Here is a 26901-nt window from a genome sequence, read left to right as displayed (position 1 = left end):
GTGACCACCGCAGCTCTGCCAGCAGCAAGCAGCTATGGCACAGCACTTTCACCCCCGGGAACCGCACGCTGCCCTGCAGCTGGTCACTGGAAGACCAACAGGGAGGGTCGGGATTTCCCACAAGTCGCAGGAGATACATGCGGTATCTTGCCAAGCTACCGGCAAGTTACTTGCGGTCTACCCCCAGATCGTGCCAGGCGCTCGAGCAGCGCTGCCGCGGGAGAGAAGCGGGAGGCCCTACAGACCAGCGACACCACCGCGCGCGCAGGGCACCAGCTCCCAAACCTGCACCGGCTTGCGCGGGTCACCGGCCGCCGCCAGACTGTCACTGGCTACGAGCTGCGTTCTGCCACCAGCCCCAAGAGGGCCACTTCGCCGCGCGCGAAGTCCGTTCAGACGCCTTGGCAGCTCTTTCTTCCTACCTACGGTCTTTTTCGAACCAGTAACAAAAACCTCGGCGCGGCGGCAGCGCGGAAGACCACCGGCGGGCTGCGGCCGGCCCCGCCGGCGCCCCACGGGCCTGTCGGGGGAAGCACCGCCCGGGCGGGGCCCGGCCCTCCCCGTGGGCCGGGCGTGGCGGGGCCGCTTCGCCCACGCCCACGCCCGCGCGTATGTGCGTGGCGCTGCCCCGCCCCCGGGGTGACGTCTGGCGGGCAGCGGCGAAGGAGGTGGGTCGGGCCGCCGGCGGGGCCGCTCTAGCCAGCCGCGGCGGGTGGACTCTGTTTCCTCCGCGCCCGGCCGGCATGGGCGGAGCGGGCGCCTCCTTCCTGTTTCCGCTCGGCAGGCCGGCGCCTTCCAGGGCAGCGGTACCGTGGGGCAGCGGTACCGGGGGCAGCGGGAGGGAAGTGAGGGGAGGCGGGACGGCACGGCCCCCCCCCGCCCCGCCCCGCGCCCCGGCGATGCCTTCCCGCCGCCGCCGTCCTGCGCCCCCGCTCGGGCAGCGCTACGCGTGCCGGGCGGCGGCGAGCGCTGCCGGGGACGGGCCGCGGCGGGCGCCTTTCCCTCACGGCCTGTGTCTTCTCTCCGCAGGGACCTCGGCGCCACCCTTCCGTCGCTCGAGGCGCCCGGGGGGTGCCCGAGGCGGCGCTGGGCCCCCCCGCCGCAGGTGAGGCCGGCGCGCAGCCGTTGGGAGGGGGCGGGGCGGGGCGCGCGGCCGGCCGTTACGGGGCGGAGGGGCGGCGGCGTCCGGCGGCGGGGACAGCGCAACGGCTGCACCGGGGGGGCGGGAGTCGCCGGGGAGGTGTCCGGGTGGCCGCGGCCTGGCTCCTGCCGCTGGCCGAGGGGTTCCGGCCCTGCCGAGGCCGCCTGGACGCTGGCGGGCGACCGGCCCGGAGCGGTGTGGTGGCCTCTACCTGTGCGCCTCTGCGCGGGCTGACGCACAGCGGCACCGTCGTGCTCGCTGCCGACACGGCGTTTACGTTGTTTGTGACTTGCCGACTCTTGCTAGTTCACTGTTGAAGGGCTGCCCCGGCTCCCTCCCCTCCCTGGTAAAACCTGTGGGAAGATGGACCAACTGGGCACTCCTCCTTCTCTTCCAAAGAAGCACAGACCTCACTTTTTTTCCGTGTAGCAATTTTTTCTTGGTAGCATCTGAAGCTCTGCTGGATGAAGTGCCTAATTGTTTTGTAAACACTGTACTCTCAGGCAGGGTCAGCACTTGGTTCGTGTTACGCTTACTTTCACGTACTGTGCACTACTTTTAACTTACAGCAGAAATGAACTTGCTCTTCCATAACGAAAGATAATGACATATTAAAATGGTAATTGCTGTGTACGTGTGCTTTTATTTTTCTGAATACTCAGAAATTATTTTTTTATTTTTCCGTAGGGTTTTCCCAATAGAAAAACAGAAAAAATGTTTGATATTAAGGCTTGGGCTGAATACATCGTGGAGTGGGCTGCAAAGGACCCATACGGCTTTCTTACTACAGTGATCTTGGCTCTTACACCACTGTTCATCATTAGTGCAGCGCTTTCGTGGAAGCTTGCAAAAATGATTGAGGCCAGGGAGCGAGAGCAAAAGAAGAAACAGAAACGCCAAGAGAATATTGCAAAAGCCAAACGAACAAAGAAGGATTAAATGGGGAAAAAAAAAAAGGCCTTCTTGTGCAAAGAATCCACTTTTTTAATGAAACGCTTGTATATTTTGTGTTGTAACTGTCCTTTGATACTTGATCCTGTTATTTCTTGAAGTATGAAATCTAATCCCTTCAGTGTATTTTTTTTCTCCTGAGATGATCTGTGTCAGTTTGCCCAAGTGACACTTGTTACAATCATTTACTCTACTACTCGTGTTCTAGTGCAGGTTGCTTTTCTAAATTTGCATGTTAAAAAATTAATCTGTTGGGTGGCTGTGGAGGTAGATTTTTTTTTTTTCCTTAGCTAAGCTACGACTTAGTAAGTGTCTTAAAATTGTCAAATTATGGGGAAAATGTGAATGGTAAACTGGATTACAGAAAGGCAAGTTTTGGTATACCTTCAGCAGAGCTGTAGAGATGAGCTAACTTCAGAGTTAGGTAGCGTACCTTACTGATTTCCTTTACGGACACTCCACGTGGCCCTGCGGTTCGTTCAGCTGTGCGCCCACAGGGTCTGCTGTAGCGTCTTCGATGGTGGGGCTTGGCTGCAAAAAGAAACTAACTTAGCTTTTCCCGTTTCCTGAACTACCAGCCATCAGCAGTCTTTAAATTCAGCCCGAACTCTAGGAAACCGATTGCTTGTTCTTGTGACCTTCGTTTGTCTTAGCCACTCATGTTCTATGAAATACACTACTATGCTGTTTGGTTTTCCTTAACGATCACCTGAACGCTCCACCTGTGACTAATTTGTTTCGGCTGTCAGAAACTTTTTATGCCTCAAAGAATAGCCATAAATGGGGTGAGACCAAAGGCTCCGGTGGCCTAGTGTGCTGTGTCCTCGTGACCTAGAGCAGGTGGCTGTGGGAGGGTACAGGAGCAGGATGCGCATGCTGGTGACAGTAGTTCTTCCTACGTGCTAACCTTCTGATCTTTGGGATCTTTGTTCTCACTGCCCTTGGAAACCGCTGCCTTCCAGGTTGCAGAATGCTGGCATACTGGAAAAAGTCCAAGTGGGGTTTGTGTTGTAAATACGCCAAAATTATTTAACCTTCATTCCAATTCATGTTTTTCTAACAGATCTGATTGATTTTTCAAAGCCTAACGTTTATTAATAGTCTAGTTCTAAAGGGCTTGTGGCAGTCATTAGGTTTTTAGACTTAGCGCAGAGTTGTGCTTTCTAGCAACTTACGTTTAAAAATAAAACCTTAAAGTGATACCATTGTTCCAGTGAGGAGACCTATAGAGCTGGCTGACACAAAGGGGGATTAGAAGTGGGGAATCTTAACTGAAATGACAAAGTGAACGTGAAGTATTGTTGATCCTCTTTCAGTTTTGTTGGTCAAAGCAAGCATTATTAGAATATGACATTTCGGCATTTTATAAATACATGGGATTAAGTCTCCAGTGTTTTGCCTCACGTGTTGTCAAATGTGTATGTGTTGCACCTTTGATACCTACATAGCTTAAAACACATGGAGGAGAACTGATGAAGGATGCACTGCATAAATAAATTTGATACTTTTTTCCAAAAAATTGAGTGGTCTTTATTTTGACTTGAAGTTCTCAAACACCATCTCTAAGCAAATAATCTGCACATTTTACGTATCTAAACTATGGCCAAATCGACCTAATTGTTTAGGGAAGTCCCCGCATACACCAGAAAAAAATCCTAATTTTATTTTTTTAATATTAATGATGGTCCCTTGTCCCCAGACCCTGTGTTATTTTCCAGCAGCTTTACCAAGTGCCTCTAACTTCTATTATAGTAGTTATATGTAGTTTCACTCAGCCTGATTTTATCCTGTGTTATACTGCTGGCTGCAAGTCAAACATTATTCAAACATGTTGATTGTTTTCTTAAACTTAAGTTACAAGAATGTCTCTAAGATTAATACAGTGCGTAGTCAGTGTAGTGTCGTAGTGATTCCTGCTAATGAAATCAACTTTTCCATCCACTGGCCAGAGGAAAGTGCGCTGGCCCTGCCAAGGGAATTAACGAGCATTCTGAAGAACTATCTTAAACTGACGCCTAGGTTTGGGAAAATTTAAGTGTACTGATTAACTAAAATTTATTACATCAAAAACAATTTTAAAAATAAATGAGTCTTCAATGAAAAAACAATTTAGAATTACTTAAGAAAATTAAGGTAGCTAGAAAACCTACCTATGATTTCATGAGTAACTGATGAAGAGCAACTGTCAAAAACAAACTTACTAACACATCCTGGTTACTTACTAACACATCCTGGTTTTCACGAAACCCAAACGTTTTACAGTAGTTTGTCATGATTAAGCCTACTTGAACAGTTCTGCAAAAATAAATGAAACTGCTTTAATATTTTTTTATTGCATACTCACTTAGTAACAGCCATTTATGTTGTCTGTTAAAGTATTTATCCCTTAGCACTATCTGTAAATTGCAACTGTTTATTTATTATGACTACCACCACTGCCTGGTGGCATCCAGGAGCCTGGCTGAAAGCTACTCGCAGTGCTTGTTGGGTCTTGCGAAGGCTCTTTCTTTCCATAATAAGGGGCTGAGGCGTGGCCTTTAACATGAGTATGAACTCGTTCAGCAACAAGTCCCTCTTTGTATTCCTTGGCCTGAAGCAGTTTATCCTTTTCAGAGACATCTTGGATTTTCTGTTTCATTTCTTCTCTGTAATTTTCATTCTTAAGAATCTCCTAAGAACACAGAAGAAAGGTAATTCGATAAATCAGAAGTAAATGCAATAGACAGTGTTGGAATAAAACATTTTAAGCAGTCGCTTTTTCTTAATTTTATAATCCAAATTTTCAGGTACGTAGGTAAAATGTGGTAAAATTAATTCTTTTCCTACAACTGCAATTTCAACCCTAGTTTAAAATGTTGTTAACGTTTTGATCATGCTGTTGAAGCAAAACTGCATTGTGCTGTGCCAGTTTCACTATTCTATTGGATCAAAAAGGAAAAGAAGTAAGCCATCAACAGATGTGAAAATGCACTAAAAATAAGGCTACTTTTTACATTGTTTTCTGTGCAGGACTTGCTACTACATCACTATTTATCACTTGCATTTCTTCCTGTAACTCACTATGCCTATGACTTTAGGTATCTGTGCCCCAGGGTGCAGTTATCAGAGAAACAGATGGGCAACCTTGGCTCTGCTACTACGTAAGCCGAAGCCAGGCAAGATTAATAAATAAATAATAAAATAATAATTTTAGCTAAAATAATAAGCTAATAAATAGCTAAAAAAAAGCTAGGACAGAACTGAAACTACTGAGATGGTACTAGTAACTCAGGAGAAAAAACACTGCAGGGGGCGAAAAAAAGGCATAAAAATCACTGAGGGAAACCCTGCCCCAGGGACTCTGAAGACGGCTCAGTAAGGCCGAGGACCAGCATGGTCCAAGAAGCAAGGCAGGCCAGCCCATCCTCAGCTGACGACTGCTGGGCCAGCAGAGGTGAACTGGGTATTGTGATGAGGACACTAAGCACAACACTGCTTAGGCGAGCTGTATGGTAACTCTAGGTATCTACCAGGTGTGTTAGCTAAAATGAATGTACTGCATTCATAAAGGGTGTAAAATCATACCTACTGCCTCTGCACTGGTAAAAAATTCAAATAAAAGTGATCTAGTTTTAGACGTTTACCTCTACCTCTGATAAACTGAAGCAACTATCTATCTATCTGATGCATGCTCCTACTGCAAGGCCAAAAAACCCACCCAGGACGTGTATTCAGAGAAGGCTCGTACAACTTGCTGATTCAACTTTGTGAAGCTCTGTACTGAAACATGGTTGGGTACAGGTTAAAGCTGGAAATTCACTAATAAAGATGACTTGAACTGGGATTTGGCTGCTTCCACTGAGAAATGCTGAGGCTGTTAGTTGAAGCAAGTACAATTACTGGCTTGTCCACAGGTAAACAGAAAAACAGCTGTTAGTAGACCTTGCCATATTGTTCAGAGGAAAACACAAAGCACTCCCAAAGTAAACACAAAGAAAAAAGCCCTGAAAAATACTGGTTTGGTTTTTATCTGTTAGCATATGTTTCCTATCAGAAGGATGATTTGCAAATTCTGCTAACAAGACTTCCCTGTGCTTTTGTTAGGGCAGATAGTGAGGAGTATTAGAAAAAAAAGCAGAAAGGTGATACGAATTTTTATAACACTTTGAACCCAAATACAACTTAACTGTAATCAACACCATGTAATGAGGAAGCTGCTAGTACCCACATTTAGACTGGGATACAGGAGGAAAAAGGGTGAACAGCTTTCTCTGGATTACAGGTATATGGAATAGTTAAGGAGAAACTAGACCAGTACACTTCCCTCTGAGTAGAAGACCATGACGTTATTTTAGGAATGGCATTAAAATACATGTGATATTGCCAAGAGTTGACATAGCAAGTATGTGAACATTTAAGAACATTTAAAAAGGCAGTATTTAAAGAAAACCTTCTCTTAGAGATATCATGAAAATTAACACCTTTTTCTGAGCCCTTAATTGCCTCTATCCTTAAATTCACAGATGCACAGAGCAGAGGCGAAACACTTCACATACCTATATAGCATGAAAATATACCAGCAGCACATAAACGACTTTGCAAACTGAAGGGGGCGGGGAGGGAGAAAATTCTCCCATACTCAAATAAACATATTGCCAAGTGTAACAAGGTCAAATTTTCGACAGTCAGTTTAGCAAAACCTCATTATAACATCTCGCAATTCCGTCCTTGTTTACCACATGCCTGTATAAATCTACCATGACCTTATTGATTTCAGGGGGATTACTCCTATGGTGCTTGTATTACCCCACTACTAAGAAACAAGGTCATATACCTTTGTGATATTTGAAGACTGCATCATAGTCTCTGCTAAAACAGCATGAAATGATTTATTAAAATACGAATGTAATTCACTTACTGTGAACAGCTACTTACTAACTTCAAATCTTTTCCAGTGATTACTTTAACAAAGTTATCTTAGTCAGGTAATAGCAGCTGTAACTAAATTCCAAATGCTCCAATTCCATTTTCAATGTTGATGTATAATTGTCATCTGGTTTTCAGACTCAGGTAAGGCTCTTTTAATCAGCTTTCACTGGCCACAGTATAGTTGTGATCTAGTAAAATAACCATGTTGATCTTGAAAAAAACATGAGGACTGATCCTCATTAGCAAACACAGAAAAAAAAATACTGAAGTGACTTGTTCAGAATCTTCTATACAATCCACACCAGGATAAAAATTTTTCAAGTTCAAAGTATCTGCACACATCCATTTTATGCATTAAATTCATGCCACTAATATGTACACTGAAATCAGGGTTCCTGTGCTCAAATTAAAGAAAATGTGACTCAGGAATCTTGTGTCAATTGGCATATTAGAAAAATTGGGTCAAATAGATGAGTTTTCTTAGCATAAACATCTTGTCCTTTGATACTGTCGAGTTTGTTCTGTGGAATTGTCTCACAGGCACTCAATCCTTCCTGTTTCTAATATTATCACCAGCAAATATTTCATTCTCAATTCTCACTAGAACATGTACTTTTTTTTTTTTTTTAATATTGTGATTGTATTTCTAAATACTATTGGTTCAATTACCATAGCCACTGCAGTTTGAAGCAGTTATGAGACTGAAGTTTCCCTGCCATTACAGGCATTTAAATAAAAGATCCAAGTAGTTCCAAATTTGAATAGGATAATCAACTTGGTTCAAAATGTAAATTTTAATGAAACTATTGCGTGCATATTTATAGAAGGGATTATCCTTAAAACACACTAGAAACGTGCAGGATCTTCATAACTAATCTTCCAAATTTGGCTTCAGTTTATCTGCATGGCTCACTGCAATTAAATAGAGTGAGTGTTAGAAAGGTTCCTCCCCAGACACCCTCCTGGTTCTACAGGGCTTCCCATCACCTGGTGAACAGCGGTAGAGAAGCTGACATCTGCTGGGCTCTTCCACCCATGACAAGTAGTCTGTAAATCTCCATGGCATCACAGGCTCTTCCAACTCACCTGCACACTGCTACATTTTCACTTTGAGGCTCCATTGCTACCCAACCCTTCACTGTTTGAAATACCATAAACACTGACTGGGAGCTGAAAGTCTTTGTTTTTTTGGGTTTTTTTTAAATTACATCGGCAGGTTCAGAACATTTATCTTCTCTCCTCCTCCAAGATGAACTGAAATGTTTTATAAAATGGCTAGCTTCACTATAAACTGCCCCCCCAAACATACCATATACGTTTTCTGCTGAAATATAAGAACATGAATATGTAATGTGCTCTGACCTTTAGGGGAAATACAAAATCATTCTATCCAACACAGAGAACACGGTATCTACCAGGTAACTGCAGTTTTCTAAGGGTTAGCTTGTTCTTCCAACACTCCCTTTATACAAATAAATGATAAAAGCCCTTTGAACCTGCAGTTCTCAGGAGGCACGTGGCATCTAAAGAGTTATCAGAAATGCCCTTCATCATTTTTATTAAAAGAGAAATCTAAGGATTTGGATTATGCAGCAAAGCTAAAAAATGAAAAATGCCTGAAGACATCCAGCGATGTTTTATACCAGTTGAAATCCCTACATGTAGATGTTCACCTTGAAATGCACCAGCTCCCAGCATTTGGAACAAGATACATATGATGCGGTGAGAACTACGTCCAACTACATGTTCTACAGTTTACTTTTAGGTGGAATGTAAAAGAAGACATTTTACTCACTGCAGGTAACTACTTGTCTAGCTTTGGTGATTATTGTAAGCTCTATGAGGTTTTTAATCCTTCTAATGATTGGAGCTGCGTGCCTTCCCTCCTTAGAAAGGCAGGGTTTAAGAAACTCTAAGGTTTTCTTGCAGAACCTAACATTATTATTAAGGAAATGCCAAAGTGGCCCTATGTGGAGTTTGAAGCAGCTGCTTTTCATCCAGAAACTGATGACTTCTGCATAGCCTCATTGAAAGCTCATTGAAAGAGCTTTAAACTAGATTTGAAGGAGGAAAGGGATAAAACCAGGCTCACTAGAGATGAGCCTGGGGGCGGCACATCAATGTTTGAGGGACGGTGTGCTAGCAAGGTCCTTCGGTCTGCTGTCTCAGTGGAGGTAGGGATGGAGATCCATGCGGCAGCAAAGGCACAAGGGTTATGGATGTGTTAGAAACCATGGAAGCAGCTGAGAATGGTCACATAGGAATTAGGGCTTCTTCCCCCCCAGAAAAGGTGGCGGGATCAGTAGCCCAACTGAAGTGCATCTACACCAATTCACACGGCATGGGCAACAGATAGTAGGAGCTGAAAGTCACTGTGCAGCAGGAAAACTGATATAGTTGCCATCATAGAAACACGGCAGGATGACTTGCACAACTGGAGTGCTGCACTGGACGGTTATAAACTCTTCAGAAGGGACAGGCGAGGAAGGAGAGGCGGTGGGGTGGCTCTGTATGTTAGGGAGTGTTTTGATTGTCTAGAGCTTAATGATGGTGACGATAGGGTCGAGTGCTTATGAGTAAGAATCAGGGGGAAGGCCAACAAGGCAGATATCATGGTCGGAGTCTGTTATAGACCACCCAACAAGGATGAAGATGCAGATGAAATATTCTATAAGCAGCTGGGAGAAGTCTGACGATCACCAGCCCTCATTCTCGTGGGGGACTTCAACTTACCAGATGTCTGCAGGAAATACAATACAGCAGAGAGGAAACAGCCTAGGAGGTCCCTGGAGTGTGTGGAAGACAACTTCCTGACACAGCTGTCGAGTGAGCCAACTAGGGAAGGCATCCCACTGGACCTATTGTTTGTGAACAGAGAAGGACTTGTGGGTGATGTGATGGTTGGAGGCTGTCTTGGGCATAGCGATCACAAAATGATAAAGAGTTTTCGATTCTTGGAGAAGTAAGGAGCAGGATCAGCAGAACTGCTACCTTGGACTTCCAGAGGGCAGACTTTGGCCTGTTTAGGAGCCTGGTTGACAGAGTCCCTTGGGAGGCAGTCCTGAAGGGCAAAGGAGTCCAGGAAGGCTGGACATTCTTCAAGAAGGAAATCTTAAAGGCACAAGAGCAGACCGTCCCCATGTGCCAAAAGACGAGCTGGTGGGGAAGAAGACCGGCCTGGCTGAAGAGAGAGCTTTGGCTGGAACTCATGAAAAAAAGGAGGGTTTGTGACCTTTGGAAGAAGGGCCAGGCAACGCAAGAGGACTACAAGGATGTCGTGAGGTTATGCAGGGAGAAAATTAGAAGGGCCAAAGCCCAACTAGAACTTAATCTGGCTACTGCTGTAGAAGACAATTAAAAATGTTTCTATAAATACATTAGCAACAAAAGGAGGGCTAAAGAGAATCTCCATCCTTTATTGGATGCGGGGGGGAACATTGTCACCGAGGATGAGGAAAAGGCTGAGGTACCTCAATGCCTTCTTTGCCTCGGTCTTTAACAGTAAGACCAGTTGTTCTCCGGGTACCCAGTCCCCTGAGCTGGAAGACAGGGATGGGGAGCGGAATGAAGACTCCCTAATCCAAGGGGAAATGGTTAGCGACCTGCTACGCCACTTAGACACACACAAGTCTATGGGGCCGGATGGGATCCACCCAAGGGTACCGAGGGAGCTGGCAGCAGTGCTCACCAAGCCACTTTCAATCCTTTATCGGCAGTCCTGGCTAACCGGGGAGGTCCCAGTGGACTGGAGGTTAGCATATGTGACGCCCATCTACAAGAAAGGCCAGGAGGATCCAGGGAACTACAGGCCTGTCAGTCTGACCTCGGTGCCAGGGAAGGTTATGGAGCAGATCATCTTGAGTGCCATCACATGACATGTACAGGACAACCAGGTCATCAGGCCCAGTCAGCATGGGTTTCGGAAAGGCAGGGTCTGCTTGACCCACCTGATCTCCTTCTATGACAAGGTGACCCACTTAGTGGATGAGGGAAAGGCTGTGGATGTGGTCTACCTGGAGTTTAGTACAGCCTTTGACACCATTTCCCACAGCATTCTCCTAGAGAAGCTGGCGGCTCACGGCTTAGACAGGTGTACTCTGCGCTGGGTAAAAAACTGGCTGGATGGCCGGGCCCAGAGAATTGCGGTGAATGGAGTTCAAACCAGCTGGTGGCAGGTCACAAGTGGTGTTCCCCAGGGCTCAGTACTGGGGCCAGTTCTGGTTAGTATCTTTATCAATGATCTGGATGAGGGGATCGAGTGCACCCTCAGTAAGTTTGCAGACGACACCAAGTTAGGAGGAAGTGTTCATCTGCTCGAGGTTAGGAAGGCTCTACAGAGGGACCTGGACAGGCTGGATTGATGGGCCGAGGCCAACTGTATGAGATTCCACAAGGCCAAGTGCCAGGTCCTGCACTTCGGCCACAACAACCCCATGCAGCGCTACAGGCTTGGGGAAGAGTGGCTGGAAAGCTGCCCAGTGGAAAAGGACCTGGGGATGTGTCCTGGTTTCGGCAGGGATAGAGTTAATTTCCTTCCTAGTAGCTGGTACAGTGCTGTGTTTTGGATTTAGGATGAGAACAATGTTGACAACACACCGATGTTTCAGTTGTTGCTAAGTAGTGCTTACACTAGTCAAGGACTTTTCAGCTTCCCATGCTCTACCGACGGAGAAGGCTGGAGGTGCACAAGAAGCTGGGAGGGGGCACAGCCAGGACAGCTGACCCAAACTGGCCACAGGGACATTCCATACCATGTGACATCATGCTCAGTACATCAGCTGGGGGAAAGCTGGCCGGGGGGGGCCGCTGCCTGGGGACTGGCTGGACATCCATCTGCAGGTGATGAGCAATTGCACTGTGCATCACTTGCTTTGTATATTCTTTTATTATTATCATTATTACTACTACTATTTTACTTTATTTCAATTATTAAACTGTTCTTCTCTCAATCCATGAGTTTTCTCACTTTTACTCTTCTGATTCTCTTGCCCATCCTACTGGGGGTGGGGGGAGCGAGCAAGCAGCTGTGTGGTGCTTACTTGCCAGCTGAGGTTAAACCACAACAGGGTGTTGGTCGACAGCCAGCTGAACACGAGCCAGCAGTGTGCCCAGGCAGCCAAGAAGGCCAATGGCATCCTGGCCTGTTATCAGAAATAGTGTGGCCAGCAGGAGTAGGGAAGTGATCATGCCCCTGTACTCGGCCCTGGTGAGGCCGCACCTCGAATACTGTGTTCAGTTTTGGGCCCCTCACTACAAGAAGGACGTTGAGGTGCTGGAGCGTGTCCAGAGAAGGGCAACGAGGCTGGTGAGGGGTCTGGAGAACAAGTCTTATGAGGAGCGGCTGAGGGCACTGGGGTTGTTGAGCCTGGAGAAAAGGAGGCTGAGGGGAGACCTCATCGCTCTCTACAACTACCTGAAAGGAGGTTGTAGCGAGGTGGGTGTCGGTCTCTTCTCCCAAGTAACAAGCGATAGGACAAGAGGAGATGGCCTCAAGTTGCACCAGGGGAGGTTTAGTTTGGGTATTAGGAAAAATTTCTTCACTGAAAGGGCTGTCAAGCATTGGACCAGGCTGCCCAGGGAAGTGCTTGAGTCACCATTCCTGGAGGTATTTAAAAGACGTAGATGTGGTGCTTAGGGACATGGTTTAGTGGTGGACTTCGTAGTGCTAGGTTAACGGTTGGACTTGATGATCTTAAAGGTCTTTTCCAACCTAAACAATTCTATGATTCTGTGATTCTGACATCTTAGTAGTGGTAACAGCTGCATGAACAAAGAATGAAAAACAGCCTGCTCATGAGGGCAATGCAGCCCAAGCCATATCGCTGTATTCCAAGTGCATTGCTGCAAAAGGGATCAAGCTGTATTTCATGCCACTGACATGACATTTCCACTTTTCTTGCAAACTATATTTTTGTTTAAAGCTCTCACTTAACTCTGGCAGCTGAGACGTATCACCAAGCATCCTCTCCTGCTTGGAAACTGTATTCTCCTCTACTCCACAGAAGGAGAAAAATCTACAAGTTTGTCTCTAGTCAAAGGACTTTGAGTGCCTACCAGGCTGTACTGGAAGACCTGCTTTGTAGGCTGAAGATTTGGAATGGAGAATTCTTTCACTCTTAAAGGATCTTATATTGTTGCCGCTTTCCCTTTTCTGAATAAACTAGTAGTCTTACAGAATAAATAAAATTAGTTCCTCCCGGTAGGAAAATGTCATAAATACAAAAGAGGTTTCTCTAGACTTGCTTTTTCCTTCAGCTGGGGTCTTGCTCACTAGTGACTAGCCTTTGCTGAACACTTCTTGCCAGTCTTCTCCACAGGCAAATACCTGTACTTCTTTCTATCCTGCAGCACCTCCTGAATCCCACACTCTGAGGAACTCCTCCTCCCCTTCCTCTTACGTCCTTACTGTTTCTCTCTCAGTCCTCAAGCCAGCCATCGGTTGTAACACCACTTGCCTCTCATGGAGTATTTTCAGTCTCCTGAAGGCAAAGGGCAACCCAAACTTGTGAACAAGTAGCTCTAGGGATGCAGATGGCTAGACGTACAGTACCAATGTAACAATGGCCAAGAAAGATTGTTTAAAGATTATTTTAACAAACTGGTACTTGTTTTGGTTTTGTTCTTTCCAGATGATTTTCTAAAGACACTATATGCAAACCTATAAATACAAGGGTTTTATGTATTATTAATTTTGAGCAAACTGTCAAATTTCATTTCAGATGGGTATTTTGATTAAATTAAAAATAGCTTCTTTATGTTGTCTTAGAAACTATTCCAGCTTCCTAAATTATCTTAATTATATATGTTGAAATACTCATGATTTCTCTTGATTTGAATAGGGTTAGCTAACTATTATTTGATACCAGAACTGAGAAACATCTGGACAGACTAATGTTCTTTGTTTGAACTGTACAGACACTACATATTCATAGAATACTTGCATTTTGGTGTCTAGTTTGAATATTTTATGTTTAATCATGAATTAACTTGAACTTTGAACTCTGCCTGTTAAAAATTCATATACACAAGTTAGCAAAAATTAAAAAGATGACAAATGGAAAGGAAAAAATGTGTTTTGGAACAGTATTAAAAAAATTGATTGTTATAAGACAATTTGACATGTCAGAATTTTTTCTTCACTGACAAATTAACTAAAAGTCCAGCAAAGTGCTACAAGTTAAGCCAATTCACCTGTTTTCATAATATCACCAAACTGGTTAACCAAATCCTGTTTTCCAGTTTGGCAAGTTAAATAGGCAAGATGAAATAATCAGCTATTACATCATATTTCAAGAGTAGGAGGCAGAGAGAGGCCCTCACCACTGGGAAGCACTGAATGTTCTGATCCAGGGCAGGTCTTGTTAACTCAGCAACTGAGCATGAGCTCAGCAGTGCCAGGTCAGGAATAAGAAATAATGTGGTAAATGAAGGGCTGTGTCAGTGCATGGCAAAAACAGAGGAGCAGTTTGAATTAGAAAGGCGTAGCTGGCTTTGCTAAAATACTTATTTAAATCAAAAACTGAGCCAACTGACTGCTAATTTTATAAAGAACATACGTGCTAAATATCTTTCATCAATTGACAATCAACACTAGTCAAATCAATGTAAGATTTGCTTTATTCAGGTTTAGTTTTCGAGCAAATCTCTGATCAGTTGCAGTTTTAAAATATGGACTGTGTTCTGTGCACTCAGTGTGATTTTTTAGAAGGATGCACCCTGCGTAACTCAAAAGGAAACTGATCTGAATGATCTTTGTTGGATACATCACAATTTATGGCATCTCTCATTGTCTAGGCTTTGTAGAACAGCCTTTTTGACCTTTGAACATAAATCAGATAAATTATCTAAACAAATTACTAAACTAACACAGCTGCTGTTTTAGAACAGTTACTTTTGCTTGCAACCTGCAACAACTCCTTAAACATAAGCAGATACAGAAATGGACCTCTAACGGTCCACAGGTTTTTGAAATGGGAAACTCTGACTCCCATTCTATTGTAAGGGAAAGGTAACTCCTTAGGATCATCTGTTACAGTTCACTCTAGATGAAGGCTGTTTGTGCGTTTTGGGTTCCTAATCCTGTAAATGAGAGGTGCACTAATTCTTTGGAATCAATCAGTAACAGCACAAAAATTGCAATTAGGGTTTAAAGCACTCCACAACTCGTGTAAGTGTTAAACCAATATACTGATTACAGATATATGTACAAATACATGCTTTGATGACAGCCCAATATTTAGTTTTAAATGCAGTGCTATTACCACATTTCCTACCAAGCTAGATCAGTTAAATACTAATTCTAACTCACAGCAATTTTTGTTTAAATCAAATCTACAGAGAAACAATGATACCTATTACTAAATTACTATATTGCTACTTCTGAGCTACCGAATCTCTGGCATGAGCTGACATAGTCTCTAGGGCACCACAGCATAGCACACATGTATTTGGCAAGAACATGTAATGAGGGGCAAAAGCAAGAGAAAAGGCACAGACGCTGGAATGTAAAGCATGTCGGCAACACATGGAGTCAGTAGGGGTTTGTGCCTGGATTATTTTTATAATACTGCAAAGGTTTTTGTACAGAACTACATATACAAGATGTAGATCACAGATGAAGCTGTGTAGAAGCAGCAAAAATCACAAACTAGCCTGGCACCACTGCACTCTCCCCTGAATAAAGGGCAATGCATAGCCTTGATGCCCACAAAGCAAACAAGGAACTGTAGCTGTGACTCAGTCCCAGTTTGGTCCTTGCTTTCCCCTTACTCTACATATGATGTAATCTGTACCAGCCTTTTTCCTGGTACACTGTTACTTCTCCCTCCACCCCCGTTCAGCTGTGCTGACAGTGAATTAGGGACAGAGCCAATGCTCCATGCACTCCCTCCCACAGGAAGAGTAGCAGCAGGGCGGCAGCAGCGCTCTCCCCTTATAGCCTTGGGATCTGCAGCATAGGCAAACTGGAAGTAATGGGACAAATTGGTGCCTCGATACTCTTCTGTGGAGGCTGACAAGCACCTGTGTTCCAGCCTGAGGAGAAAGTTAGAGCGAATTAAGAGAAAAAAAACTCTAAAAGATGATGGCTTCTTCAAGCTTTCAATTTTTTTTTTTTTTTTTTTTAGTGACTTCTCTGACCACTTCCTTCTATTTAGACCTTTGTAGCTCATCTCTTTATATTGTCAAATTTTACTGTCCTTTCACACTGAGTAATAATCCTCTCTGGAATCATGCACAATTTACTATGCAAAATGCTATTTAGTGCAAGTCAAGTCATTTGAATATGACCCAAATTTTCAATCTTGGTTGTGATCCTGGACAACCATGGTGGAAAATATTTTGCTCAGAGCGCTGTTTATCCCTGTGCTTTTTTAATAACATTTCTCAGAACTGTAAATCATATTCTGCAGCTTTTTGTGGCTTCAGGAGTAAAATACTCATTTGCTAAGCCCTGTTCTCTATGCAAGAATGTACAATCTCCATGTCAGAGTTCGCATTTTAAAACTTCTCAACTGAAGCATCTGAAAGAAGATAGAAGCAAAACCATCACGTGCAATCCCAACAGTGTCAGCCAAAGAATTTTTCTAAACTGCATCCCATTCTGGTTAAAGGAACATGAATTCTGTGTAAACTAATGTCCATGACTGAAGCCAGTTTTGATCATACTAATCAATAATCATACTAATAAATAATACTTATGATCAAATAAATGGGAAAAATGGGTATGCATTGCGGCAACCAAACAGAATGGAATTTCAATGTAATTATTGGGGGGGGGGGGGGAGAAACAATCATTGAAACCTTATGCTTATTACAACTCACTGAAGTACATTTCTCCTCCCTTGACAAAGAGGTTGTCAAAACAGATAATTATGGAAAGGCTAGAAATAGTTTGAAGGAAGACAAGAGCTGTCACAAAAAGTTTCTTTTTTTAACGTTTCACCTTCTAGCCAACTGTGCAATTCAGAAGCCACTGTGTTGTATTACTGTGTAACAAGTACATAATGCATGAGAAAAGCAGTCATTTACAGTGGTTTTCTACTTCAAACTATTTTCAGGCTCTTGACACTAATTAAAGGAACATGCAATTCTACTTTAATTCCCATGAAATAGTAACATACGCATGCACACAAAGCAACAGTGAGGTTTCAATTTACACTAGAATACCTGTAGCTATGCAGCCCTGCGTGCACTACAGAGGAAGCGGCATCTAGCTTAACAGTGAAGTGGCTTCTAGTACAAGGATCTGTGTTCACAGAGTAGCATTACTATAGGTACACATCTGGCAATCGCAGGATATCACACGGGTAGGTTCAGAGATAAACTACATTTCTCTCCATACCAGTTTCTCTAGGCATTGCCATGAGAACCTTCTCTGTTTTTTCCTCATGCATTTCCTGGCACCCCAAGATAGTCTGTAACTTTATTTCGATCTCCATTCTACAGACAAGGCCATAAAACAATGCCAAGTTACTCAGATACTCTTGAACCTTAGGACACTGTCAGAAGTAGTGTGTAGGTCTGTTACGGGAAAAAATAAGACTTCTAAATACATTCAGGCACTTTGGGTTACAGACAGTAGGATCCTTTAAAAGCCCTGACAAATCTGATGCCCTCTGAAATTAGAAGTAGTAAAGAAATCAAATAGAAGTTAGGCACAGAAAGGCCTAAAAACTCACTATATGCCTGATATTTTTAAGGTTTGCTACATCCTTAAAAATGTGCCTCTTAGTTCCTTCCAGGTTTAGAAGCTGAAGACTCAATGTGTCTTAGATAGAAGATACCTAAACCAATTTTGATATGACTCCCACTATCTGTGTGGGGGAAAACCTGGCGGTGTGTTACATATGCACTGATCGTGTAAAGATGAGAGACATAGAGAGGTAGATACTCTGTTGAAACAGGCACCATAACCAAAGCTTACAAGTATCTTACGCATCCAGACACTATCTCAATTAGGAGCTGGTCCAACAGAAAATAACAATTTCTTTCATTAGTATTTTTAATATATTTAGATAATGTTATCTCAAAGTTTAAATAAAGCATTTTTTTTTTAAAGGGATGTGACCCAGAATGAAAACAGGAAATGTAGAATACAGCAAAGCTTGTGAATGCCATGCAAAGTGCTGAGAAGTCTCGAGATGTTATCAGCCGAACTTTGCTTGAAATTCATATAGGTGCATAAAAAGAGTGAGACATACCCACAGTGATCCTATAGGTGTTACATTGTTTAACATCTTAAATTTGGGGGTATTTAACATCCGCTTTGGTGATGGAACAGTAACATAAGCCTAAAAAAAAGGAGTCCTGAAGAGAAGAATTTTCCCCCTGCCTCCCAAGAGCATTTTTTCTTTCCTTTGCAACCGAGATGTGAAAAATCCAAAAGATAAAGATGCCATGTTTTAAATCAGGAGTGAAATCTGTAGCCAGAAGGAAAACTGGGAGGTAGGAGTGTATGTGAGACACCACGTTTACATTTACCTTACAATCTAGTTGATGAGCCATACTGAAAGTGGACTATGGCTTGAAGAATGGAAGGTCTCTTAAAGAAATAATTTGCATGGATGGAACATCACTCCTATAAAACAACTGCCATATCCCAAGACAACTTTTGTTAATAAATTCCGACATTAATGCTTAGCAGGTAAACTAATTTGCATGTAAAGTGATAAATTATTAAATCTGCTTCCACAAAATAGCATTTGATTAAAAATATTTTAGTATTTGTAGCCTTTAAAACATTTTCAGTAATTTAAAACTGTAAGCTTTCTAGACAAGGGCACATTTCCTATTTGTCCAAAAACATGCTACATACACCTAGTGTCCCATATACATAATAAAGAAATCTAGTAGTCTACTTAATTATTCATCACTTGTTAAATTGGTTGAAATATAATTTACAGCTGCACAGGAATAAAGGTAATGACAAATTTTCCTCAGCCAAGCATATATGACCATACACAATATATATAAAGGGACAGATGACAGAATGCTATAGAAATGCAAAAATATACATATACAAGCCCAGATTCTCACCCGTTATAAAGTAGTATGTGTATATGTATATGTATGCACACATGCATGCTTACACTGGGTGCATATGTGATCCGAAATTCTCTATCAAGATGGACTCCCTGATTACCATAGGAACAGAATATGTTTAAGTGCAAGATAAGAAACAACTTCATCTGCATTCATTTGCAAAGTTATCACCCTCATCATAACTGAGTTGAGAATGAGACTTGGCATATTTCAAGCTGTAATAAAATCAAAAGGCAACCAACTGTTTCCAGTATCCCAGAAGGTGGCTTTTAAAACCCAAGGCTTCCAACCACTAACGTGCCATACATTACTGGTCAGATTAGAAATAACCAAGGCGATGAGCAGCATTCTTGGGTTATGACTAGCCCTGGTCTAAGTGACTTCCTCCAAAAATGGGGAAAAAGCGGTGGGGGCGCAGGGAGGAAAGAAACCGTTAAGTATGTGAAACACCTAACACTGAACAAGTTGTCTGGTGAAGTCACTGCAGTATTCTTCCATTAAAAAAAAAAAAAGGAATCTAAAGAAGAGATGTAAAGCAATTTCTTCTGTGAGAAAATGAAAGCTTTATAATAGAAACAAAAAAAGATCGTTTAGGTGTTTGTGGAAGACAGAATGGCCTAAACCCAAAACATTATCAAGTCTTAAGAACGTCGTCAACAGACTTAGCTGGTGTCATGACCCAGCTACCTTGACCAGTGTAAGGAAGGACAACTCACGTTCATTCTCATTTAAGTGACTGACATGTCATGATGATTACGAATGACATCTTGTTGGCCTACAGTATTCACGAAACCATTGGTTCCCAACATATGGTCATCAGTGCTATCAGTAAGATCAGTAAGATCCAGATTTGTGAAGCCGTATCTCTGCAATACTTTCAATTAAAGTTTGATCACAGAGCTCATCATAAGACCTGATAGCCTGAGCAGTGTGGCAACCTCTATCACCCATAGCTGAGAGCTGAATAAAAGACAAGTTTCACAAATATAAAAAACCCAAACATAAAATACTATAGGGGGGTGGTAGGCAAACAGAGCAGAGAAGGGGAACAAAAATTTTAATAAAGTTTAACATATGTCATTTGATAGCAGAAAGAGAAAAAAAAAGATGATTGGCAAAGGACAGGAAAAAAGGAAAAGCACCCCCAAAAAAAGTGTTATTACAGACCACAAAGGTAGGAACATAGGCACAGCTCCAGAAACTTACACTTTAGGAACTTTAATGCTGTTTTGTGGTCTTACAATATGATGTTGACAGTAAAATGTCATTAAAGCAAAAATGCAAAATTTGTGGGCTTTGCATCCTTTTTCAGAAATAGTCTAGTCTCATGAGAAGTATGTGAAAGAACAAGGAGATTTGTTATACAGGGTTTCAACATGAAATATGATCACAAATATTGCCTTGTTCCAGAGCTGTCAAACAGCAGTTTACCATAGCAGCATTACTGTCAAAAAGGGAATATAATACAGAATAGCAGCCAGTAAAGTTTATGTAGCTAAAACACTAAAGCCAATCAGTCCTACAAATAGGGACCAAACAGTATTCTATATGTACTTCACTAGTATAGTTATATTTATAATGATATTGTGGTATAAGGGTTTGTGGTATAACAGTTTCAAATCAGGAGCAAAGTAGATCATACATATCACCCTACGCTAATACAGAAAAAAAAATTAAGCTGCACTATCACATATTTAAAATGTGACTGCAGTATTATTTTCAAAATATTAGCAAGAATTTTCAACATACATATATTTGAACTACCTTTTCTTATACAGGAAAAACAATTTAGAGATTACTTGGACGAAAAGATAACTACTTTTCAAATTCCTGGTATATCACTTCTGCTCCGATAAGGTCAATGCACAGTCCTGCAGGTAAAGTACCTAGCTGCTAAATTACTTTTCAGATCTATGACCTCATGAAACTGAAGGTATAAGCAATCCTGTAACTCTGAATGCACCATTACTCCCAATAATCTTTCATTCTCCATGAATTGCTTTTTCTGGAAGGTAAATATTTAGAATGCTATTGATCCAAAGTTCTCTCACCTGTGGAATCGTAGAATCATAGAATCATTAAGGTTGGAAAAGACCTTTAAGATCATCGAGTCCAACCATCAACCCAACACCACCATGCCCACTAAACCATGTCCCTAAGTGCCTCATCTACACGTCCTTTAAATACCTCCAGGGATGGTGACTCAAGCACTTCCCTGGGCAGCCTGTTCCAATGTTTAACCACTCTTTCAGTAAAGACATTTTTCCTCACATCCAATCTAAACCTTCCCTGGTACAACTTGAGGCCATTTCCTCTCATCCTATCACTAGTTACTTGGGAGAAGAGACTGACACCCACCTCGCTACAACCTCCTTTCAGGTAGTTGTAGAGAGCGATGAGGTCTCCCCTCAGCCTCCTTTTCTCCAGGTTAAACAACCCCAGTTCCCTCAGCTGCTCCTCATAAGACTTGTTCTCCAGACCCCTCACCAGCCTCATTGCCCTTCTCTGGACACGCTCCAGCACCTCAACGTCCTTCTTGTAGTGAGGGGCCCAAAACTGAACACAGTATTTGAGGTGAGGCCTCACCAGGGCTGAGTACAGGGGCACGATCACTTCCCTACTCCTGCTGGCCACACTGTTTCTGATACAGGCCAGGATGCCATTGGCCTTCTTGGCCGCCTGGGCACACTGCTGGCTCATGTTCAGCCAGCTGTTGACCAACACCCCCAGGTCCTTTTCCTCTGGGCAGCTTTCCAGCCACTCTTCCCCAAGCCTGTAGCGCTGCATGGGGTTGTTGTGGCCGAAGTGCAGGACCCGGCACTTGGCCTTGTTGAACCTCATACCGTTGGCCTCGGCCCATCGATCCAGCCTGTCCAGGTCCCTCTGCAGAGCCTTCCTAACCTCGAGCAGATCAACACTCCCGCCCAACTTGGTGTCGTCTGCAAACTTACTGAGGGTGCACTCAATCCCCTCATCCAGATCATTGATAAAGATACTAACCAGAACTGGCTCCAAAACTGAGCCCTGGGGAACACCACTTGTGACCTGCCACCAGCTGGATGTAACTCCATTCACCACAACTCTCTGGGCCCGGCCGTCCAGCCAGTTTTTGACCCAGCGCAGAGTACACCTGTCTAAGCCCTGAGCCACCAGCTTCTCTAGGAGAATGCTGTGGGAGACGGTGTCAAAGGCCTTGCTGAAGTCCAGGTAGACCACATCCACAGCCTTTCCCTCATCCACTAGGCGGGTCACCTGGTCATAGAAGGAGATCAGGTTGCTCAAGCAGGACCTGCCTCTCATGAACCTGTGCTGGCTGGGCCTGATCCCCTGGTTGTCCCGCACATGCCTTGTGAGCGCCCTCAAGATGAACCGCTCCATAATCTTCCCCGGCACCGAGGTCAGGCTGACAGGCCTGTAGTTCCCCGGATCCTCCTTCCGGCCCTTCTTGTAGATGGGCGTCACATTGGCAAGCCTCCAGTCGTCCGGGACCTCCCCCGTTAACCAGGACTGCTGATAAATGATGGAGAGTGGCTTTGCGAGCTCCTCTGCCAGCTCTCTCAGCACTCTTGGGTGGAGACTCCTTGCTCCCTATTTTGAAACAGAACCAACACTTCCAGCGCCAGGAGGAGTTTTATTGCACCAACTCCAAACCCAAGGCTGCCCACGTTCTCTGGAGCAGGTTGATTTTAGCACAATTATCATGGCAGTCTGGCTCATGGAAACGATAGGACAAAAGATATGCAACACCCCCCACCTTCAAGTATCACATGAGATGGTAATTTCAACAATAAAAGTTGAATGTATACAGTTAGTATGAGCCAGAGCTACTTAAAAGGAGATCAGTCCAAGCTTAGACAGAACAACTGTTGTAGTATCACTTCTGCACAAGTAACTAGGATGAGGAGGGAGGGGAAAGAAGAAAAAAAAAATTTTTAAAAATCACAATTAATACTTCCCTGAATGTGAATGCAAAGAAAAGTGTATTAATCTGCTTTAAGTCCTAAAAAGCTTTGAGGATAAATTTAACTTAAATGTCTTCCATTCATGGATGTATTATAGCCCTTATTATCTCTACAACCTCAGTGGCAAGTGCGAAACAGCGGCAGAGAGAATTAGTTGAAAAGCTGTAAGTTGTGTGGGAGCTCATTTCAATGAGTTATGGCTTGTAAACATCAGCTGACAAGCTTCCCCAGGTCATCTTAACACACAGGCAGGCAGGACAACTTTTCACAAACAGTATATTCCAGAAGATCTCAGTGACCAAATCTTTGGCTAGAGCATGCCAACATACCTTCACTGAATTTGACACGGTTATTCCTACTGATGCAAGTCAAGTATCTGCCTCTGTGGGTGTCAGTTTGAATCTCCTGTAGTAAACCATGCCTCATCTACTCACTCATTCCTAGCTGGTGCTTAGCAACTTGTAATACAAATCCAGGGCAAGTAGTGTATGTGCATGCGTACACAGATAACAGTCAAACTTGTTCCACTCTTTACAAACTCATCAGCTTTTAAGACTGTGGGGTATTTCCCTGCTTCATTCCATTAGAAACCACTTACGGAAAAAGTCATGGCTGCAACTCCCCCATCTCATTAGCAATGTAAAACGTTAGTGCAATTTGTTTTCCTGTACTGATGAATCCACTGGCAACTGGATTTGAAACCTGCATTTTAATGTCAACTACCATAAAAAAACCTTGCATTAATACATAGAGGACCTATTTTAGAAATTCATAGCAGTAATTTCAGAATTTATTTAAAGAAACTCTTGAATGGCCATGATCATCTTAAAGAATCTACATAGATCATCTTAAAGAATTCACATAGATAAAAGTAACAACTAAAGAACACTGGAGTTTATATTTCCATTTGTTTTTTCTTCTTCCTAAGTGTTAGATATCTAGTCTGTGTATAATTTCATCAATTAGGCAAGCAACATACTAAATTCTCCCCCAAAAGTGACAGGTTACTGGACAGATGAGTCCACTATAAATTAATTATTGTAGTTTAATTACAACAACTGAAAATTTAAAGACACTTTATCTCTCTCACCTCAATGGTGGGTGGATCCTTTCTTTTTTTTCTTATCCATGCTACAAAAGAAATAAAAATCAAATGGATTATTTCAAAGATCAGAGACACACACACAAAACTCAAATTATGATGAATTTGTAACAGAAAGCAAATGTTTATATGAAAAATTACAATAGAGTTTGCCACAACCTGGCAAGCAATGTCATTTCCCAAAATATAAAGACCGAAGATGTTATTTCCCATGTCAATACTCTCAGTCTTCACAGAAGGAAGGGTGGGGGTGGGGAAATCACCTCTGTGAGGAAAGCTTGGGCACAGTTTACATACCACCCTGGCTGCCAAAACAGGGCTTAAAAAGCAGGGTTCACAGCCCAAGGCCTGTTGTTGAGCTTGCTATACAGAGCTGAGCTTCACCCTGAGAAAATGACAAGATGAGTGCTGAAAAGTCTGAAAAGCCTTAGACCACTCTGTAGAAAAGGGATTCCTGTATATGCCTCAGGCATTGTTAGAGCCGAAAACCTATTCATGTTAGTGCCAACTAGAATTCCTTTACAGGGATGCGAGATACAGCCCCAAACCTGACTGAGGGGCTGCATAACCCTGACTGCACCATGTCTTAGAGCTGTGTGGGATTACCCACTGCATCAAGGGGGAGGGACTGTAACCAAGGGAAGGCTCCCTCCATCTCGGTCAATTCACATTGGAGAAGACAGAAGAGGAATGAAAGCAGTAGCAACGACAATTGTCCTGCGGCTCAGGTTTTCCGTGATGAACCAAAATCAATAGACTTATGCCCACTCCCATTGCAAACGGCGATGGTTAGTGTGGGACTGACTGGAGGTAGCAACCCAAAGGGACCCCACTGCAGAGAGAGAAGCAGCACTCCGTCAGGTCTTGCTTCATTCAGTCGACGAATTACTAGAGATAGCTCCAACTATTACAGGCATTATTTAGACAAACAAATTACCTGACTGTGGACAAGGCAATATCCATCACTCTTTAAAAGTATCACTACTGTAGAATTTTTTCATGCCTTTTCAGTCCACACAATTGGTAGGTACTGGGTTGTATATTCTGTAGACATTTGTCTTTTCTGCTCATATTTTTCAAATGAATGAGTAGCAGAATGCAAGTGGCTAGTAATGAACAGAAGGACAAACATAAGGAAAGCCAGTTCCAAGTGCTGAGACATGGCAAAATGTTCTTTTGCATGTTTGTTTGGATAATTAAGACTTTTGTTACTGTGCTTGAAAATTAGAGCAAAAATGACATTTTCATTATCATCCAGTCAAATTCCTGGTCTGACCTGCAGCTGTCTATAAAGTTTCAGAAATGCTTTAAGAAGGAACTATTCCAAATTTTAATTTTTTAATACCATCTGTGCTATTTTGAGGGGAACTAGGGAATGAGTGAGACTGCAAGTCCAAAACACTAAAAGCTGCACAGAGTCATAATGTCACCTCACTACTGAAAATGCAATTATACACGGGGTGAAACACGAACACCACTCTGCTTCAGCAACGTTATGAAACTGGTTTTAGGAGGAATAGCTTCCAATTAACATAAGAACGGAATTAAGGGAGGCAAAATGGCATTACATAGCTTGGAATTTAGCCATGATGGCAAGGCCAACAGCCTTAACTCAAGGTTAATGGTAAAATACCTATAATGATATGAAGCAAGGTATTACTTTTGGTTCTTGTCTATCAGATGACACTTTCTGAAGACGTGTTCTTTTAAATACCATTCTCAAACATCTGTTCTTAAAAGCAGTCCCTGACAGCTCTTCTCAGAGGTCTTTTGGTCCTAACAAACATTAGACCCAAATTTGCCATTGTGGAGAAGTGACTGAGCACTGAACAGTCAACATCACCCCTTCAGCAAAAGTTTTATGTTAGAGGAAATAAAAACAGCCCATTAAGATAATCCAAAATAGAACTAAATTACTTTCTTTTAAATCCATAGAACTAGAAAATATTTTGCATGTATCTGTAGCACTTTCAAACATTTAAATTTTATGAGGATTTCCAAATGCAAAATCTGGCAAAGATCAGAGACTAAACTGACATGACAGACTGGCACTTCTCAGCTGGCAGCCTTGCAGACACTCTTTGTAAAAGGACGAACAAAGCTATTAGAGAAAATCATAGCCCACAAGGCCTTCCTCCTGACAGAAGTCATCTTTGTCCGTACTTAGCAACAGTTCCAACATCATCCAGAAAAGCAAGAAAGTGGTAGCGGTATCAGTTATAGTGAAGTATGTATACTAGACATTAATCAATAAAAGATGCAGCTGGAGAAAAAAGGAAAAGTAGTACTTTAAATTGTTTCATAGAAAATTAAGCTTTAAGCCTCCAAAATTTAAGGGATTACTTTCAACAAAATATCATCTTCTGCCTTGCCATGCCTTGCTTCTGTCAGATGCAAGTACAGTACCACTGGTTTCAATTCCACAGCTCTCAGCACCTAAAAATTGCTTCATTTTTTTGCAATTGCTAGTATTTTCTTAAAACAACAGCTACATTCTAACTTCAACTGATCACAATTAGTGATTCTGAAAGAAAGATTCTTAAAATTTGAAATCCTACAAAAATTAAGCTGCAGTTAGAAACTACTGCTGAAATATCACCATTACAATAGATTTTCTTTCAATAGCAGATGGGACTTTTAGGCAGTTATTTGATTAATGATTTTCAGATGAATGGAATACTTCTATGAAAAGATTTTATCATTTAATTATCTGCCTCAGTTTAATAAGCCACAGACAGAACAGTGAAGGGTAACACAATGACACACGTCCTGTGAACAGAAGCTGTGAAGCAAGA

The 26901-nt window shown here is 42.7% G+C and overlaps 2 protein-coding genes across 2 annotated transcripts in view; one reads left to right on the top strand and one right to left on the bottom strand.

The window, feature by feature from the left end:
• Nucleotides 1-744: 744 nt before the first annotated feature.
• On the top strand, nucleotides 745-3611 carry SMIM15 (small integral membrane protein 15). The gene is made up of 3 exons (XM_076361657.1): nucleotides 745-806; nucleotides 1030-1105; nucleotides 1829-3611. The coding sequence occupies exon 3, from the start codon at nucleotides 1856-1858 to the stop codon at nucleotides 2078-2080; it is 225 nt and encodes a 74-aa protein (XP_076217772.1). The 5' UTR covers nucleotides 745-806; nucleotides 1030-1105; nucleotides 1829-1855; the 3' UTR covers nucleotides 2081-3611.
• Nucleotides 3612-4405: 794 nt separating this feature from the next.
• NDUFAF2 (NADH:ubiquinone oxidoreductase complex assembly factor 2) overlaps nucleotides 4406-26901 on the bottom strand; it is a 65206-nt gene continuing 42710 nt past the window's right edge. Inside the window, exons 3-4 of the mRNA XM_076361656.1 lie at nucleotides 24095-24135; nucleotides 4406-4763 (exon numbers count right to left, since the gene is read on the bottom strand). Coding sequence (XP_076217771.1) covers nucleotides 4506-4763; nucleotides 24095-24135 — 299 coding nt within the window. The 3' untranslated portion in view covers nucleotides 4406-4505. The remainder of the gene's footprint in view (nucleotides 4764-24094; nucleotides 24136-26901) is intronic.

Source organism: Aptenodytes patagonicus, chromosome Z (genome assembly GCF_965638725.1).
Source record: "Aptenodytes patagonicus chromosome Z, bAptPat1.pri.cur, whole genome shotgun sequence".
Classification (NCBI taxonomy): domain Eukaryota; kingdom Metazoa; phylum Chordata; class Aves; order Sphenisciformes; family Spheniscidae; genus Aptenodytes; species Aptenodytes patagonicus.
This window is presented reverse-complemented; position numbering and strand designations above follow the sequence as displayed.